At 32.4% G+C, this 18,781-nt stretch overlaps 3 protein-coding genes across 7 annotated transcripts; 1 reads left to right on the top strand and 2 right to left on the bottom strand.

Moving 5' to 3' along the window:
• Positions 1-503: 503 nt before the first annotated feature.
• On the bottom strand, positions 504-6,603 carry LOC106665253 (mucin-5AC-like). The gene is made up of 3 exons (XM_024228790.1): positions 6,453-6,603; positions 4,697-4,818; positions 504-4,487 (listed from the first exon to the last, which is right to left on the bottom strand). Exons 2-3 carry the CDS (start codon positions 4,743-4,745, stop codon positions 922-924), a joined length of 3,615 nt encoding a protein of 1,204 aa, XP_024084558.1. The 5' UTR covers positions 4,746-4,818; positions 6,453-6,603; the 3' UTR covers positions 504-921.
• Positions 6,604-8,339: 1,736 nt separating this feature from the next.
• LOC106665257 (UDP-galactose/UDP-N-acetylglucosamine transporter srf-3) lies at positions 8,340-11,690 on the bottom strand. Of its 5 annotated transcripts, none has more exons than XM_014391563.2 (3): positions 11,499-11,645; positions 9,498-9,612; positions 8,340-9,403 (listed from the first exon to the last, which is right to left on the bottom strand). In XM_014391563.2, exon 3 carries the CDS (start codon positions 9,388-9,390, stop codon positions 8,383-8,385), a length of 1,008 nt encoding a protein of 335 aa, XP_014247049.1. In that variant the 5' UTR covers positions 9,391-9,403; positions 9,498-9,612; positions 11,499-11,645; the 3' UTR covers positions 8,340-8,382. The 5 variants fall into 5 exon arrangements, with proteins under 5 accessions (XP_014247049.1, XP_014247052.1, XP_014247051.1 ...); XM_014391566.2 differs by having other exon boundaries at positions 8,341-9,403; positions 9,469-9,612; positions 11,607-11,690; XM_014391565.2 differs by having other exon boundaries at positions 8,341-9,403; positions 9,469-9,612; positions 11,573-11,653.
• Positions 11,691-11,856: 166 nt separating this feature from the next.
• Positions 11,857-18,452, top strand: LOC106665259 (enoyl-CoA hydratase domain-containing protein 3, mitochondrial). The gene is made up of 7 exons (XM_014391567.2): positions 11,857-12,012; positions 12,068-12,201; positions 17,351-17,486; positions 17,545-17,723; positions 17,787-17,947; positions 18,006-18,120; positions 18,177-18,452. Exons 1-7 carry the CDS (start codon positions 11,980-11,982, stop codon positions 18,286-18,288), a joined length of 870 nt encoding a protein of 289 aa, XP_014247053.1. The 5' UTR covers positions 11,857-11,979; the 3' UTR covers positions 18,289-18,452.
• The last annotated feature ends 329 nt before the right edge of the window (positions 18,453-18,781 follow it).

The raw sequence follows: 18,781 nt of genomic DNA, 5'->3' as shown, positions 1-18,781 counted from the left end.
CAAATACCTACGTTGATGACCGGTTTCCGGATGGCACTACCCACTTTCTGATGTAAAATCGGTGATTCCTCATCGCTTATTCTTGCATTACCGTCTAATTGGACGACTTGTCCCCCTTAACTCGAATTTATCACCGGCATGTTAGAATTATATACGGTGAAACTAAAAATAATTTCATCCCTTCTCGGTTTAAAACAAGTGATCTATTAATTAGAGTCAAATAATAATTCATAAATAGGAAAAAATTAAAAAAAGGATATCAAAATTAAACGAAAAATACACTATACAAATAACATTACTGAAAGTACAAAAAATCAGTCTTACGAAAATTCCAAATAAAAAAATAATAACAAAAAATCAAATATTTAAACGATGATGAATCACGAAGGAATACAAATATTAAACAGAAAATGCCTAGCCATTAACAATAAAATACATATTATTTACAGTAATACAAAAATAAAATAATAATCAAAATAAACAAAAATTAAAAATAAAACCTCAATAAAAACGTTCATTTATTTCCTAAAAAATCATTTCAATTTTGTAAATATTCATAGCAATAAAATACAGAACAAAAAACAAGAGATATTGCAGAGGTAAAACTAGAAACAAACTCAAACCAAAATTATATACTGTAAAATTTCAAATACAAACTAAAAAGGTAATAGACCAAAAAGAGAAAAGAAACAAAAATTTCAGGAAAAAAATTCACAATAGACGACTACTAAACAGCAATACTTGGCTTGGTAATATGTCGTTGAAGGGCTGGAATATCCGGTGTAACATTAAGTTATAACAGTCCGTACTAACTACTACTACATACTAAGTAGAGACATACTTCCTTGTTACAGAGGAACGTTCTTGCTCGGATGGAGTTGCAAAAGTGTCCGATTGCGGAGTTGATTCTGACGGAGAAAATTAGCCATTGAGTGATGATGTATCAGTCCTATCGGTGTGAGTGCTATACGCGGTATTGGTCAACGGATGATGAAATGTTGAGAATGTGTCCGTTAGAGATATTGTCGTTAAAGTGCTATAATATCCAGTATACTCAGGAGTTGACTCTGTCGGGACCGATGTTCTCTGAACTGATTCTGAGCTAGGAAGGTGGGAAGTTTGTGGTGATGTCTGAATCCCTGCCGTGAAAGTTCGAAATGATTCAGTTTGGGGGTTTGTCGTTAAAGTGCTGTAATATCCAGTATGACCGGAAGTTGGACCAGTCGGCGATTTTTCGCTAGTTGTAGGGAGATACGTTTCTGTTACAGGGACGCTAGCTGGCTCAGAAGAAGTGGCGAAAGTTTCCGTTTGCGGAGCTGATTCTGAGCTAGCAACGTGGCCAGTTTGTGGTGATGTCTGAGTCCCTTCCGTGTTAGTGCTGTACGCGGTATTGGTCGTCGGATGATGAGAAGTTCGGAATGTTTCCGTTTGGGGATTTGTCGTTAAAGTGCTGTAATATCCAGTATGACCGGAAGTTGGACCAGTCGGCGATTTTTCGCTAGTTGTAGGGAGATACGTTTCTGTTACAGGGACGCTAGCTGGCTCAGAAGAAGTGGCGAAAGTTTCCGTTTGCGGAGCTGATTCTGAGCTAGCAACGTGGCCAGTTTGTGGTGATGTCTGAGTCCCTTCCGTGTTAGTGCTGTACGCGGTATTGCTCGTCGGATGATGACTATTATTTTCAGTATTTCTTGTTTTTGTTGACAGTTCTGTGCTACCCTTGTATGATTCAGTTAACGGGTTAACCGGATTTGTAGAGTAGTTTTCTATTGAAGTTGTAGACGATTTTACACTGCTTGTTGTATGTTTCTTTCCCGTTACTGGATTGCTAGCTGATATTGATTGCGATTCAGTAAATTCTCTTGTAATGCGTTCTGATGTTTTACCCTGGCTTGAATTTTTCTCTTCGGTTTTTTCAGTGTGTTCTGTATTTGTTGTTTGTTCTGTGCTACCCTTGTATGCTTCTGTTAAAACTTGGACGTCTGGAGTTGTATAATAACCACTAGTATGTGACGGTAAGTTTATACTCCATGCTGTATATCGTGTTTCCGTTGGAATGTTCGTTTCATTCGATGTTGGAACTGTCCATTCAATTTCTGATGTTCCTACAGCGGTTGAATATCTTCCTTCTGTATTTTTGTTATATCTCGTTTTTTTTGTTGAATATTCTGTGCTACCCTTGTATGATTCTGTTAACGGGTTAAGCGGGTGTGTAGTGTAGTTTTCTATTGAAGGTGTAGACGATTTGACGCTGCTTGTTGTATGTTTCTTTTCCGTTACTTGATTGCTAGCTGATATTGATGGTGATCTCGTCGATTCCGTTGTAATGAGTTCTGATGTTTTACCCTGGTTTGAATTTGTTTCTTCGATTTTTTCAGTGTGTTCTGTATTTGTTGTTTGTTCTGTGCTACCCCTGTATGGTTCTCTTAAAACTTGGATGTCTGGAGTTGTATAATAACCACTAGTATGTGACGGCATGTTTATACTCCATCCTGTATATTGTGTTTCCGTTGGAATGTTCGTTTCATTCGATGTTGGAACTGTCCATTCAATTTCTGATGTTCCTACAGCGGTGGAATATCTTCCTTCTGTATTTTTGGTATATCTCGTTTTTGTTGAATATTCTGTGCTACCCTTGTATGATTCTCTTAACGGGTTAAGCGGGTGTGTAGTGTAGTTTTCTATTGAAGGTGTAGACGATTTGGCGCTGCTTGTTGTATGTTTCTTTCCCGTTACTGGATTGCTAGCTGATATTGATGGTGATCTCGTCGATTCCGTTGTAATGAGTTCAGACGTATTATTTTGGCCGGGATTTGTTTCTTTGGTATTTTCTTTTTTTCCTGTTTTTGTTGACAGTTCTGTGCTACCCCTGTATAATTCTGTTAACCGGTTGTTGTCGTACGAACTGTAATATGAAGTTGAACTAGTAGACAATTTGGAACTGCTTGCTGTCAGTTTCTTTTCCGTTACTTGGAATGAAGTTGGTTTTGATTCTGAATCCGTAGAGTCTGTTTGTGTAGGCGTTTCTGACGTTCCAACCTGAAAAGAATTATTTCCCTCGGTATTTGCCGTATTTATTGGATTTTTTTTGTTACTTATGTGCGATTCTGTTAACGGGTTACTGTTTAATGTACTGTAATATCCCGTTGAACCAGAATGTGTCAATTTGTTGGTTGCGGTATGTTTCGTTTCCGTAAATAGGATGGGATTAGTTTTTGATTTAGATACAGCAGTGTCAGTTTGTATTGGTGGTTCTGAGATATCAACCAGCCCAGAATTGATTCTTTCTCTATTTGCTGTGTTTGTTGGCGGACGTGTATTACTCCCATGCGATTCTGTTAATGGTGGGTAGTTTGAACTGTAATGCCATGTTTGTGCTTTTATGCTGCTCGCAGGAATTTTTATTTCTGATACTTGAACGCTGGCAAGCGTTGAACGGTAGACAAAAGTTTCACGCTGCATATTCGATTCTGTGCTACTAGCTTTGCCAGGTTTACATAGTTCATTTGGTCTTCTTGTACTGTGCGTCAAACTATTTTTTTGACTGCTCGTTTCAGCCAATTTCGTTGGGTCGTTCTCTATACTCGTGTACCGAACATGATTTAAAATTGGACTTATTTCGTATTTTTTCTTGCCTTTACTTTTGTTTCTACCGGTCAAATGGAAATCTTCACTATAAGTTGGTGTTAAAGGTACGTCTTTGTTCACATTTGTATTGTCCGTATAATTTGCTATAAACGATTTGGTATTTGTTTGTTTTCGTTTTGTCTGTTGGGCTCGTGAATGGTTTTTCTGAATCTTCCAATAATTGAATGTTTTATTATTTAAATCTTTTCCCTCTTTATTTGTTATTGTTTGCGTTAATTTTAAATTGGTGTTTACTTTTGTTGGCAGGGAATTTCTTTTTCTCAATTTTTTTGTTCGGACTGTGTGAAATAATTGTAAATTATCGACTGATTCTTTTGGCTTCATCCCATAATGGACTCTTTTAGTTGTTATTTCAACGAATGGCGACGAATCTGATGATAAATCAATCAATTTATTTAGCATATAATTTTTCGTTTTCGGATTTAATCCTCGTCTTCCATTTTTACCGTTCGATTTTATTTTCGTTTTAGTCCAATTATAAATATTCTCGTCCGACGAAGCCCTAATTGAGATTTCATTATTCTGTATTTCTTTTTGAGATTCGTTAAAATTGTATTCCGAAGTATCCTCCTTCTCTCCTAATAAGGATTTAACAGTCTTCATTGAGAAAAATGATATGTTGTAAATATGTGAGTCGTTATTTTGGGCGTAATTGGCTCGTCTATTTCTTTCAAAATAGTCATGGCCAATGGTGGCATTTTTAGCCTCCAATATTGTTTTGTTCACTTGCCGAACATCGTTCGTCTTTTGGTTATAACTATGTGAATCTGGCAGATGTGCTGCTGAACATATATTCGCTGACAAGAAATGCTGAAGGAGAATGAATCCACTCCAATATAAACCTAAATAAAAATTATAAAATTATATTTACTGGCAATGATAATAAATATTTAGCCTTTTAGAAAAAGGCAATAATCAATAAATATTTATTATTGGTGTGCAATAAAGGCTTTAAGTACTTCAAGTCCAGCCATAGCATACTCATCAAGAGCATTTTTGTTTTTTGGGAGAAAAAAATTATAGTGTTAAGTACATAAAAATTTAATCTTACCTATTTTTCTCCAATAGAGATATGGCGTGTAATATGCTCGAATATTCATTTTAAACAGGCCCCATGTTTACTTGTAATATACCACTTTCAATAGGGAACTGCCTCCCTAGTCACAGACAAATCTGTAAATAGCAAGTCCAAAATCTTTACTCTCACGTTCTAAACTTATAAAAACATGTACATATTAATATGTGCTATCATGTGATAAGCATTAACTATCTTTGATTTTTATTGATATGATGGAGTGAGTATATCAATTGAATAATTGAGAAGGTGGTTCTACTCACAAACTGATTCATTATTTGCATACATTGGGGAATTTTTAGAAAAATTAAGAATACTGAATCTTGAAAGATTTTGAAGCCATTCTGCCTTTACTTCTTTATCTTACTTTAAGATAAGGTGAACAATTTGTCAAAAAGTGAGGTATACCAGCTCACATGTGAAGACTAATATTAGATGATAAAGCGGTGAAAAATAAAAATTAGGGTTAAAGAACACATGCCAAAATCAAACAAATTCTCTAAATTTAAAGACCATTTAAATGATACTAAGTAAACATCACTTCGTCGTTAATTCAAACACAAACAGTTTGTGAGTAGAACCAGCCTTTTCAATCATCTTTGTCTCGCACAAGTCAGTTGTTGAGAAGTAAATAAGCTAATTAAAAATCTCAAAATAGAAATTAAACAATAACTAAAAGCAGACCTCTGCTGGAGGACAGAGATTGGAAATACAAGTATGGCTTAAGATCAACAACGATCATATATGGACCATAGGTGATCAGATTTGAAAAGACTGTGAACAAGAGTTCTATTATGAAATTATATTCAGCTAAAATTATTAACAGAACATTATTCTTGTTGTTGATGATGTTATTAATTGTTTGCTTTATCAAAATGGGTGAGCCAAAAGCCAGCCTGCTAAAACCCCATTAAACATCAAAAATTGTATGTTTTATTCCAGAGGTTCAAAATTAATTTTAATTTTCATAAAATTATTATTTGATTGGACTTAAAACATCACATAGTGAAATGCAATAAATGTTATTGAACCAATTAATAAAAAAGTTATTTTCATCCGTCTTTGATGTATTTGATGATGTGGATGTTAGTTAAATAGGGCTTTTTTTCTGGAAAGACAAAAACAAAAAAAGGATTATTTTCATCCACACAACCAATTGATATTATAAATTTTCTATGATTAAAGTGATTTTATTTAATTATTGATGTTTTATTATTTTTTTAAGATTAAACTTCAGAGTGAGAATATTAAATCTTTTGAAATTGTAATTGTGTACTGATAATTTTTGGCCTTTTAATTTCTACTATGAACAATTCAGAAAATGATTAATTTATTATTTGGCGGTACATCAAAATCTGGACACTTCAATTAGATTAAAATTTTTCAGTATAAATAAAATCAGACATCTGCCAGAATTTAAACAGCAGCAAATAAAGTGTGGATAAGAAAGCAAATGCTTAATTAAACCATTACATTCAAATTAACTTATTTTATTAGGTAGTGTGAGTTAATCATTGGTGTAACATAATCTTGATTACAACTTCCTTGTATTCCTAACAATTCCATCATTATTTTGAAATGTACACTATATACATTTTTTTAAATAATAATTCATTTATTTAATTATTAATTAATAGTTTATATCATAGTATAATTTAAACTGAGATTTGTATTTTAAAATGTTAATGGGACAACTAAGTAAAACATGCATATATATTTTGATTTAACTTACACTGTTTCAGCTCATAATTATGTCTGCATATCGTATGAGGGCGAGAATAACACAAGTATATCTACAATTATGCCATATTTGCAACTGAAACTCTTGTTAATAAAAAAAGTTTTTTTTGCATGAGTTAATCCATTCTTATAGCATTCCGTCTCATCACAATGAAACAACCTAGTCTGATCACCTTTATCAATAATGCTCTCGACCCAAATGCAATCTAAAAAACTTGAGTAATCTGCTAATCTATGTTGTTACCTAATAAATAAAAAAATACAAGTGGGCACTTCCAGGCTAAGAAACGCACGTACAAAAATTTTTTTAATTTTTCTTTGATGATTTGGTCTGATTGAAGTTGTTAACCAAACATCAAATATATTTTTAGATACCATTCATTTTATGAGAGCCCAACAAAAATTAAAAAAACATGAATATTACAATTTATATAAATCTTATTTTCAAATGTGTTTAGCAGGCTTAGAAAAATTACAATAAATTATATTTACTTTTTTAAATCCATCCAACAACCTAAGTAGCGTTTATCACTTTAATATACATATTTCAATTTCCTTTTTGTTAAAAATGCAAAATTATGTAATAATATAAAAATATGAAAATTCTAAGTTGTCTGTCAATCTTTCTTATAATGATCGGAATATATGATTTGGTAGTACTTACAAAACTGAACAATCTCAAACTTCCGCCTGTTGTGAAGTTTTGTTCAACTAGTGCTCAAAAAATCATTGATGACCAACACAAATGGATCAATATTATCCTCCTATAATTTTTTACAAAAATTAATATAATTTGTTTAATGATTCAATCGAGTTCTTAAATATATAAATTAAAATCAATTTTTTCTCAACCAACTTACCTCCTATCCTGAGCTATGTTGGATAATTGATATTTTCATTATGTTTGGTGGTCTACTGACCAAATTACTTCTTTCCATTAATTATTCTTTTTATGTAAGGTCTTGGTTGAGATGAAAAGCTAGTGTCTCGAGCAGGATCCAAACCCATGACCTTCGGCTTATTTATTATAATTATTTACTGCATTCTATAAAATATTCCTATGCACATAATGAAAAATCCTAATCTACCAGCATTCCAAGGCATTCCTAATCTACCAAGTTTTATCCAAGAAATCAATTCTGAAATAATTAAATGTGTTTATCTAATTTAATTTAGTTGTAGTATAATCAACTAGGCAAAGAACATTAATTTTTTTTTAAAGTAAGGTTTTGGTTGAAATGAAAGTCACGATAGCTCAAGTGGTAGAGCAGCGGCGTATTTAGCCGAAGGTCGTGGGTTCGAATCCCGCTCATGGCAGCACTAACTTTTTCATTTCAACCAAAGCCTTACATAAAAATATTAATTAATTAAAAGAATTAATTTGGTCAATAGACCACTAAATGTAAAGGAATTAATTAAAATAATATTTTTTATTTGTTCAACATAAAAACCTTGAAGAAAAATTTTATTTTGGGAGAGGAATATATATTTAGAAATTTATGAATGATTAATAGAACTCAATGGATCAATGACTTTTGAGTCTTTGGTCTATGCCTGTTAATTTTTTTTTTAATGAAGTGCAAGTAAATTCGGTTCAAATTCAGGGCTGTTGGATTCAAACCCAGTACCTTTACCTTACAGTGATATGCGCAAAACTGTCGCAGCCACTAACGCCCCTTAAATAACTCTATAACTTATTAGGCAACATTTTCCTTGATATTTTGATCATTTTATTTGTGAATAGTTGTGATAAAAATGGCTATAATTTCTATAAAAGGTTAATGTTTTTGGAGTATTTGGAATGTGGACAAACAAGGTGGATCCCAGTAGAATTAGAAGGTTATAAATAATTTTTATTGTTAAAAACATTTTTTTTTAAAATTGTATTTACACATTGCACTTAAATACTAAATTTAAAGTCTTTATATGTTCTCAGATTTTTCTTTTCCAACTAACAATGAATATTGTTTTTTATCTGTTGGAACAAGACTGTAGAGAAATATTGATGTAATAACACATGTAGCACCAAGCACAAACATAAAAGTTAGTTTAAACTGAAAAAAATACATTGAACATACACAACTTATCACTATCGCTAATGAAGTCGCAAATCCTTTAAGTATGTTATCAGCATATTTAACAACTAGCGCAACGACGAGTCCACCCCCAGCTTGAAGGAAGACAAGGTAGAAAATAAAGAAGTCATATCCGTACAACCAACCTTTAGAGTTGATTTCGGACCAATCTGTTGTTATGCAAGTGATGAATCCAAATGGGAGGGATAAAAGAGACAGTTGGACATTTCTCATCCAAACAGAAATCTCGTTTGAGCCTTTGAGTATCATTTCAAAGTAAATACCTGCAAATCCAGATAGAACGCAAGCACCAAGAGCAGCGGAGAAACCGATTACTTTGTTTTGCCCTTCCCTAGGTGATTTGCCTTCAGAACCTGAGAGCTGAACCAAAGCGACACCAACTACAAGAACAACGAGAGCAAACCACTGGCGCTGGGAGAGCTTTTTTTTCAAAAGCGCTACTGCGAAAAGGGCTGTTGTCAAAATTTTCAGCTGATAAGTCACTTGATAAGTAGCAGCATCCAAATGGGATGCAGAGACGTATAGAAGGTTATTTTGAATTATGTAGACAAAACTCGGCACACACACTTTCAATGTATCTAAAGGCTGTTGTATGACGGTACTGTACAAGGACGAAGACCACTTCTTACTACAGAAATGATTTTCTTTATACACAAGAAATAAACAAGTTAAAAGTTTCACAAGTTCAGACATCACAACAGCTGTTGAAGATATGAACATAGGTCCAACTCTTGTTCTCGCATATCGCATACTCAACCCAAGAACAGCATTCTGCAAAGTCAAAGTGACCAGGCTGGTCACTTTGAGCACCTGACTTTTGTTATCAACTGTCATGTTTTGCTGCAACCTGTTATAAACAATAAAATAAGAATTAAATCTCTTATTAAAAAAATAACTTATCAAAAGACTAACTTTAAAACTTTCACTCATGCCTTCAGTACCTCTAGTTATACATTTCACCTGTGGAAGTTCAAAGTTGGATATCTTCTGGAGAAGTGTTGATGGGTGTTATTACATAATAAACCAAGAGTCAGGAAATTAAATATCCTGTGTTACCTGCAATTTTAATGCTATAATTAAATTTGGTGGAATTGCATTGTGCACTTTACTATATTTCTTTACTTCCAACACTATTGTTATAAACTGTATGTAGTTGAATTTGGGACTTACTACAGTGACAGAGCTCTTGCCAACATATGTGATCAATAAAGATGATAAATGACAAATAGTCACCAGGGTGATAAAACAGTAAGAATTTAAAACCTAAGTACTTATAACAATAATACAACTTGGGAGTAAAGATAATAGTAAATATCATTTACTGAGGTGTTCTGTTAATGCTAGTGTATAATATAACAATAAACTGGATAACTTGTTATTAATGTATCTTTTAAGCCTGAACTGAAACTGAAAATTGAAAAGTTCTTTATTTTTTGTCAGCATATTCATTAGAGTGAATCTTTAAGCTAGATCACTAAGCTGCCTGACTTTTGGATGTTGTTATAATCCTCTTCAATAATGATTGTTTGGAGATCGTGAGATGCAGTCTGGTGTGACGTAGGTTTTAGAAAAACGTTTTCTTTATCGTGCCAATGTTTTGATCTTTATTGAGATCATCTTCTGGGTTCAAAGTGTTTATTTTCCGTGTAGATGTGTCATTCTAGTGTCTCGTGTTGATCATCAAGATCAAGAAAATGTTTTTCTAAAACCTACAGCACACCAGACCGCATCTCATGATCTCCAAATAATAAAAGAGAAAATATATACTATACTATACTAATACATCTACATCTATATTCACAGTTTTAGCGATTTTGTGTAAAGATTTCCTCACAGCTTTGTGGTCAACAATAAACTGTCTTAGCTCTCGGTAAATTTCCATGGTGGTAAATTGAACTGGTGTTTCACCTCTCAAGTTAAAGTAAAAAGCAGTACTTTAACATGAAATATAAAACCACACAAAACATTTTTGTTTATACTGAGTGGATTAAAGCAAAGTGTATGTGTACTTATTAGGCGTAACAAACAAAAGGCAGACATTTATTATATAACATTATGCTCCTCACTAATTCCAAAATGATATTGTGTAATTTTGTCCTCTAAAAAAATAAAAAATTTATGTTTTTGGCTTTTAAATACACCAGTTAGTGAATGGTTTGAAATAAACCAACTAGCTCTTGACAAGATCGCTGTCAGACGCCTTCACTCCAAAACAGTCAAATGTCAAGTGAAAGTAGTTTCTTCACCTCCTGACACCATTTAAATTTTTTTTTAAATATTTAAAAAAATAATTTTTCAGAAAAGAGTTGTGATTATTGGTAAAAGGGGGAAATAATATATATTCATTATTAAGTAAAATTAGATTGTACGGTGTAGACTTTTTTCGTCAACTTCATTAATACATATTACAGAAAAAAGTTTTTTGTTTTAGTCTTTCATTGCTAATTACATCCAAAATTTTAAAAAATGATTCTCAGAAAATATACTGTAGTTTTTTAAGACAAATTTTTAATTGCATAGCGTTAAGATCATTGAACATTTTATTATTTGTTTTAGTATTTAGTCACTGTTACACTCTAAAAGGTTGTAACATCTCAGTTGCATTAATTTTTTTCTGCTAGCGACAAGATCGTAAATGTCAGATGACAATATTCTAAAAGGTCAAATGCAGGCAGTAGTTTTTTCACTTATTCCCAGAGAAATTATTAAAATATTTGAAAACATGCTACTAGACACTTTAAACTTTGTTGTTTCGACTTGATGTTTTTTGCCACGTAATTTTAATTTGGCTTTTAAATATACCAGTTATTGAACGGTTTGAAATAAACCAACTAGCTCTTGACAATAGTGTTTATAATCAGTTCTTTATAAGGAAAATGATATCAGCATCGCTATTATTTTGTCCTTATAAGAAAACCGCTGATAAAAACTTATACATTTACCTGGTGCTATTACATAGTAGAAAAAATGTTTTTAAAGCCATTATCGTTGAAATACTTCAAACGACTTTACTCACAGAAACACGTTCAAAGGTGTACGCTGTCAGTTACCTTTCGATTGTTATAACAAGTTAACAACGTTTTCCTGATGATGAAAGCTACCATTGACAAGATTGCAACTGTCAGACGCCTTCACTCCAAAAGGGTCAAATGTCAAGTGAAAGTAGTTTCTTCACCTCCTGACACCATGATTTAAATTTTTTTTTAAATATTTAAAAAAATAATTTTTCAGAAAAGTGTTCTGTAAAGGGGGGAAACAGGGAAAATATTAAAACCCCAACCAAAAAAACAAAAATTGGCTTTTGGATTTGATTAGCCTTCCACTGTTGATAACGAAACAGAATAGGAATTGTTCACTACAAAATATTGACCCAAAGATCGTTCTGAGGGTAGAGTAAATATTTTGTATAAAATAATAAAAGCCATGTTTTCTTCAAAGTTTTTACGATTTTCTTCGGTGAGTAGGAAACGTATAAAATATATTTTGGCTGTATTAATTGTTTGTCAAATAGGCAAAAAAGGCTTTTGGTTCGAAACCCTTGCATAATGGATTCAGCAGAAGATTCTTGCACGATGAGGGTGACCTGGTTCAAGTAACTGAAATCGATGGAGTCAGGAGAATAAGGATGGTAGATAACAAAACCAAGTGAGAATTGTTATTGACAAAACTAGATTTACAAATCAATATTTTATTTTTCAAATTTATGACTTAAAAATGTTCATTATACGGTTTTGGACAAAATATCGTAGTCATTATTATACATAAATTTTAGATATACATCACATTAATATTATTTGTTATATTTAAAAATACAATTATTTATTTGTTTTAAAGGTACAAATAGGGAAAATCATTGTTAAAAACCTTTCACTTTTGTCTGTTAATTAAACAAAATATTTTGTTTTTATTTTAAAGGTACAAACAGGGCTTCAAGCCCCTTTACATGGACATATAGAAATGAATTTAGTTTTATAAACTAATTCCAAAACAACTATCATAAGAAATACGACAACTTCATAAAACAACTTCGTCACCTGATCATGATTTGATAACAGCTGAAGTTCCTCAAGAACTTCTCGAAAAGTCGTTTTTCTTACTTCTTTATTTAACGCAATATTGAGAACTACACACTTTCACATACAATGGAAACTTTCTTGCATTAAAATGATCCCTAAGCCTCTTAAAAGCTCCCCATAATCTTATTAGTTCACCTCCCCATTAACATCCTATTAGTTTGTTACCCGTTCCTTCTAAATTATTTGAAAAATCAATTTACAAAAAAATTATCTCTCTTGCTACTTTAGACAACATCTTACCAGACCATCAATTTGGCTTTCAAAAGGCCTTCAACAAAGTTTTTTTTTTTACAAGGTTTCGCAACAGCAGAGGTCATATAAACCCTCAGGGTTGATTGTCTCATTTGTAAATATGTCGGGTTCAAATGTAGGGACAGTAGATTCGATCCTGGGTCCTTTACCTTACAGTGATTAGCGCTGTGTCAACAACATCGACACCCCCCCTTATGAGGGATTATTACACTAAATAAATTTATTTTTACCATATGTCTTTTATCTGATTATACAATCGTACCTTGAGGAAAGATTTTTCGCAGTAAACCAGGAATCAGTAAGTAATGAGATGAAATAAGTGCTTGCAGGTGTGCCACAAGGGTCATTACTCCGATGTTGTATAAATTTTATGTATGCAGATGACACACCATATTAACAAACCATCCTTCTACATAAGCTTCAATTATATTAAAAAGCCACATATCAACAAGTGAAAATGAAGCAATCTTCGCTAAATAAAGTTTAACCACTCAAAGTCATAACATATCACCTTTACACTCCACTGTGGGATATACACTTAAACAATGAACCTGTTCCTCAATCTGTCAAAGTTAACTATTTAGGTCTTATATTTGATAGAAGACTGACTTGAAATCCACACATACAACTAAAAAAACAGACTAAAAATTATTTAAAATGCTTTATTACCTATTCAACCGATAATCAGAAATACCATTACAATCTAAACTTTCGACATACACATACCTACTCAAACCTATTTGGATGTGTGTGGGTGCCAAGCTTATGGATCGGCCAAATATTCCAATATTCAAAGTTCTCAATCCAAAATTTTAAGATTGTTTCTACCCCTGTCTTACGTAAACAATAAGGCACTTCACAGACATCTTCCCATGCCAACTGTTTTTTCATTCATCAAAACATATTACGGACGTTTTCACAGTAAATTACAAGATCGCAGTAACAGTACTAACACGCAAATATGATTACTTCATTCCCCACAATTACCACATAGGCGACTGAAAAAAAATATGGATAAGAGACCTCTTGAATGATTAATATCATATTATTAATCCAGATCGACTGCCAATGAGTAGCTTTCTCTGTAATGCCTGAAATATCGCAGTCACAAATTGAAATCCAATCTGTTGGTTGTATATAAAACAGGTGCATAAATTTACTAAAAAAAGTTTTTTAAACATAGAAAAATAACAATAATAATTATAAAACCTATAATAAAATATACAAAACAATAATGACAATAATACATCCTTTAAAATATTGATTATTTATAATTGATGATTAAACCACATAAAGAAAGAAAAACAGAAAAAGAAAGAAGATAAATGGAAACAGAGAAAAGAAAAGAAGATATCTCATTTTTAAAAATTCAGATGCCATGGACTTGAACCAAGTCACCAAGGAAGAATAACGTACTTCCCAGGGAAGCAAATTCCACAGTTTTGCCCCTGCAATTCTGAAAGATAAGGCTAAAATTTTAGAGGAAGTTGAAGGCTTGAAATATAAATTGGATAAGGAATGTGGGAAAAAAGTTTATAGATATTGAGGACATTTATTTGATTTAATTTTAAATATGTATATTAAAACTAAAGTTAAAAGTTTATAAGTACTTAGAATTAAGATTGCTGAAGAAGTTAAGGAAGAAATATGATCTCTTAGTTTAATATAACAGCATCTAATGCAGGGTTGATAAGCAATTTGAGGGCGATGAACAGATTGAAAGTCTAAGGAAAGTTTAAAAATAGCGCTACCGTAATATAATAAAGGAATTATTAGAGATTTAATAAGGAGGACTCTAGTTTTCTGGAGGATGAAAAAGCTAAGGCGTCAAAGAGAATGGAGGCAATAATAGAACTCACATGGTAATGCCATCTGAACTTGGAGTAATACCAAGATTTCTATCCCTGAGCAGAGTTCTTTTAACCACATAAGGATATGAACCAAAAAAGTGCCACGGGAGTCTATCGTTGCCTATATATAAGCAAACTCGGTGAGGGTTCGAATTCCTTGATCCCTTTTCGCTAATCTGAAAGAGTGGTATTACCTAGCCAATTTTTCTCTTCTTATGTGCAATGGAATACGCCCTACTTCAATTATAAGGCATTTGTGGGGTAGATGCCATAGCTTCTATAGAACAAGAGCTTTGTTTGCAGTTGGTCAAGGTGGGTTTGTGTACAATTCCCATAGAAGATGGTCCCATAGTCGAGTAAATAGAATAAAAGTTCACCATATTGTTAAACGTGTACGAGCACCATATTCATTTTTTTAAATATTTAAAGCTTATTCATACTTTTTATCCACATAGTCAATTTCAGGTTTATTGTCATAAAATCTTAATTTAGATTGATTAAAATACCGTTTAAAAATTTAATTTTCAATGGTCTTTTTATGTATAAGCATTATACTGGACTGATTGATTGTTCTTTGCTTTAATATAACAATAATAAAGTGCCTTTATTTATACATATAAACAAAATTAATATATTTTATAAACATTTTACGTGCATTCTGCAGGCTTTTTCCCATGGTCATAGACTGTCAGTGGGGATTTTGCCTTGATAAAATGACTAAACCAGTGAGAAGTACATAAAATAGTGAGATAATAAGTTGTAAGGTGCAGTTCAACTTTATTGTATGAAAATAAAAATTTAAAAATCATGTTTTTTATAACATATGATTTTTGAACAAAGAATTATGTATCAATCTAATAATAAACATTTAAAAATCCAACACCTAGCCCATCTTGGGTTGGGTTACAATATCAATAAGAAAACAAAGAAATGTACTGAAATTACCAGTGGAACGTAAATATGTTCTTTAGGCATAAGATAATGGCCGATGGACAATCCTTTACTGCGGTATGTATCACTTAATCAATCTAAAGAGGATAAGGGTTTACAAGGTTCCGCAGTTGGGAAAAGGATTCAAGATGACTGCATAACAAGAAAATGCCATTAATGCCGAATAACTGCGGGATGTAAATAAATCTCTAGATAGTCAACACAGGGGTGAGAAAGATGCCAGTGACACCAAAACATGATGTTCCTCCACTGGTCTTCGACGATTGCCCACTGGACCGGCGGCAACTTGGGTACATGAGCTGGGGCCTTCTTCACACAATAGCCGCTTATTACCCTGAACGCCCGACTTCCCAAGATAGAGAGGACATGTTACACTTCATCCATCTACTAGCAAAGTTTTACCCGTGCCGAATGTGCGCCAGACATTTTCAAAGCGAGCTTCAGCAATATCCTCCGAGAGTCAGCAGCCAGAGAGAATTCGCTGAATGGCTTTGCACTTTGCACAACAGCGTCAACCGGCGGATTGGAAAACCACTTTTTAATTGTAATGTTCTTGACCAGCGATGGAAATACGGATGGGATGACGGCTCCTGCGATGACTGAGAATAGTACAGCTCACAATCTTAAGGAAAGTCTTGTCTGTAAAAAGTTATACGTAGAGAGCTCCCTTTTGTAAAACAAAATCAGTACAAAAAAAATATAAAAATTATCTTAGAAGTCTTATCATTGTGTTTTGAATTTTTTTATTGTAATTTAATAATAGAATGGCCTTTAATTCCTTAATTTAGTTGTATAAAGTTAATGAATTACAAAACTAGGAGTCTCAATCAATAACCAATAGTTTTTGTCATGCAAGGGGTTCTTGGTTTGTATTCCGGTGTTTGAATTGAGAATAATTTTGAGTAAGTAAGTATTGTAAAATGGTTTTGACCACTCATCCAGGTTGTGGAATACTAAGTCCTTACACGAATTACTCATACACAGTAGTTGTTACAGACAGTTTATGTATTCCCAGCTCCATGTGCAAGAGTAAGTTTAATTAATTTTTGTATCTAATTATGAATCAACAGTTTTGTCATATATTCATCATAATTTTGTTAAATGTTTATGTTGGAAAGATCATCTTTAATATGTGTTATTTTTAGGGCTTTTCATTAAGGTGTTATTAACTGTTTGAATGTACAATGTTCTAGCATCCTGTGCCATTTTCAAGTACAAGGTTTTATTTCCGGAAAAATATTTTAATTTAATGTTATTCTTAATGAAAGAATAATTAAAGAGAAGAATAATGCTAAATTGAAATAATTTTGCCAGAAATGAAACATACTTGAGAAGGGCACAGGATGCTGAAATGTACATTCAAACAGCTTTTTAAAAGCACCTTCATGAAAAGCCCTAAAAATAACAAATATGAAAAAATCCATTCGTAGGATAAAAAGGACAACAAAAATTAAGGAAAGAAGAATCTTTCATAATCTCAGAAGTTAATAAAAACCAGATACTAAATTTTGAATTTGTTTAAATCTATCAATAAATTTTGTTAAAGAAAATAAATATAGTTTTTTGTTGTCATAGTCAATTATGGCTAAATAGAGTCATCATATTTGTTGTTTGTATTGATTCTTTTACATCAGTAAATAATCAACTATATTTTTGTTATTTCAGAAATTCCATGTCACTGGAAATGACAGCGGCCCTTGATAGGAATATAACAACTGGATTGCATGAAATCAGTCTCAGATGTATCGTAATATCTTCTTCAGCGTCGGTGTTCTCTTCGGGTCACAACCTCAAAGAAATTGTAAAACTTATTTTCAGCATAAATTGCAAAATGTAAAAAGCTTTTAAATTTTTTCCAGGCGAACAGCGAAGGACGAAAAGTTTTTTATACATTTAGTGACCTTATGATGAATATGATTAGATGCCCAGTGCCAATAATTACTGTGGTTGACGGCTTAGCTGCTGCAGCTGGGTGCCAGTTGGTAGCACAGTCCGATATTGTCATTGCATCACCCAATGCTAAATTCTGCACACCAGGGTATGTTTAAAAAATACTTTTCTAATAATAATTAAATATCATAATGCTATTGAAAAATTCTAGAGCAAGAGTAGGTGTATTTTGCAACACTCCTGGTATTGCTCTGGCAAGGGCTGTGCCACGCAAGTTGGCCACTTACATGTTATTCACAGGAAATGCGATCGATGCTAATCAAGCCCTCAGAAGCGGCCTTGTTTCAATTGTTGCAAAAGAAGGCGAATTAGGTTCTAAAAATATCATTAGGTGATAAATTCAGATGACAATAATTTCATTAAATTGTAGAAAATGAAGTGAATAATGTAACAAACGCAATTAAAAGTCTAAGCCGAGTGATTGTTCAACATGGGAAACAATTTTTTTATAAACAAATCGATATGACTACTGAAAAAGCATACAAGTATGTATTACTAGTATAATACAATTGTTTGTCCCTTAACCAATAGTTCATTTTAGTAAGGGAGCTAAATCCATGGATATAGGGCTGATGTTTTCTGACAGTACAGAAGGATTGAAGAGTTTTTCAGAAAAAAGAAAACCTAACTGGAAGCATTTGCATTTTGATTAAACACACAATATCAATGATAAATCTGTTAACAAAGTGTAAATACATTATTTTGATATAAATAAAAAAAATAAAACTTTTACCATTTACTGGTATAGAGTAGAGAAAACATGTGACAACAATAATTTTGTAATCTTTCATTAAATAAAAATATATGTTACTGTTAACAAGTTTTTGCCTTTACCAATCTTTATGATCATAATTTAAAAATTATATTTTATTATAAAATCCCCGAAATATTTAATGTTAAATGGTCGTTTTCAATCATCCTGACCTTGCCTAACTTCACAGGTTTGGTTTATGTTTCCCGCAATTCAACATTTCTTGATCAAAAAAGATTAATTAAATCTGTTGTGAGAACCTTCCTTTTTAATAAAGTTGATCAACTTGTTTTAAGTTTTATTTCTTTTATATATACTTGTACAGAATTACAATATAAAACTTTCCGTGGTAGCAGTAAATGAAGGTATACTTTCTCTGCATACGTATTTGCACA

Source organism: Cimex lectularius, unplaced genomic scaffold (assembly GCF_000648675.2).
Source record: "Cimex lectularius strain Harlan isolate CLEC.00 unplaced genomic scaffold, Clec_2.1 scaffold298, whole genome shotgun sequence".
In the NCBI taxonomy this organism is placed as follows: domain Eukaryota; kingdom Metazoa; phylum Arthropoda; class Insecta; order Hemiptera; family Cimicidae; genus Cimex; species Cimex lectularius.
This window is presented reverse-complemented; position numbering and strand designations above follow the sequence as displayed.

Bases quoted from the DNA above. Each gene is read 5' to 3' on its own strand.
- LOC106665253 (XM_024228790.1), bottom strand. From the start codon at position 4,745: ATGAATATTCGAGCATATTACACGCCATATCTCTATTGGAGAAAAATA. The intron at 4,488-4,696 runs GTAAGATTAAAT...ATTTTTATTTAG, and splicing joins TCTCTATTGGAGAAAAATAG to GTTTATATTGGAGTGGATTC.
- LOC106665257 (XM_014391566.2), bottom strand. From the start codon at position 9,390: ATGACAGTTGATAACAAAAGTCAGGTGCTCAAAGTGACCAGCCTGGTC.
- LOC106665259 (XM_014391567.2), top strand. From the start codon at position 11,980: ATGTTTTCTTCAAAGTTTTTACGATTTTCTTCG. The intron at 17,948-18,005 runs GTTCTAAAAATA...ATTAAATTGTAG, and splicing joins TGCAAAAGAAGGCGAATTAG to AAAATGAAGTGAATAATGTA. The intron at 18,121-18,176 runs GTATGTATTACT...AGTTCATTTTAG, and splicing joins ACTACTGAAAAAGCATACAA to TAAGGGAGCTAAATCCATGG.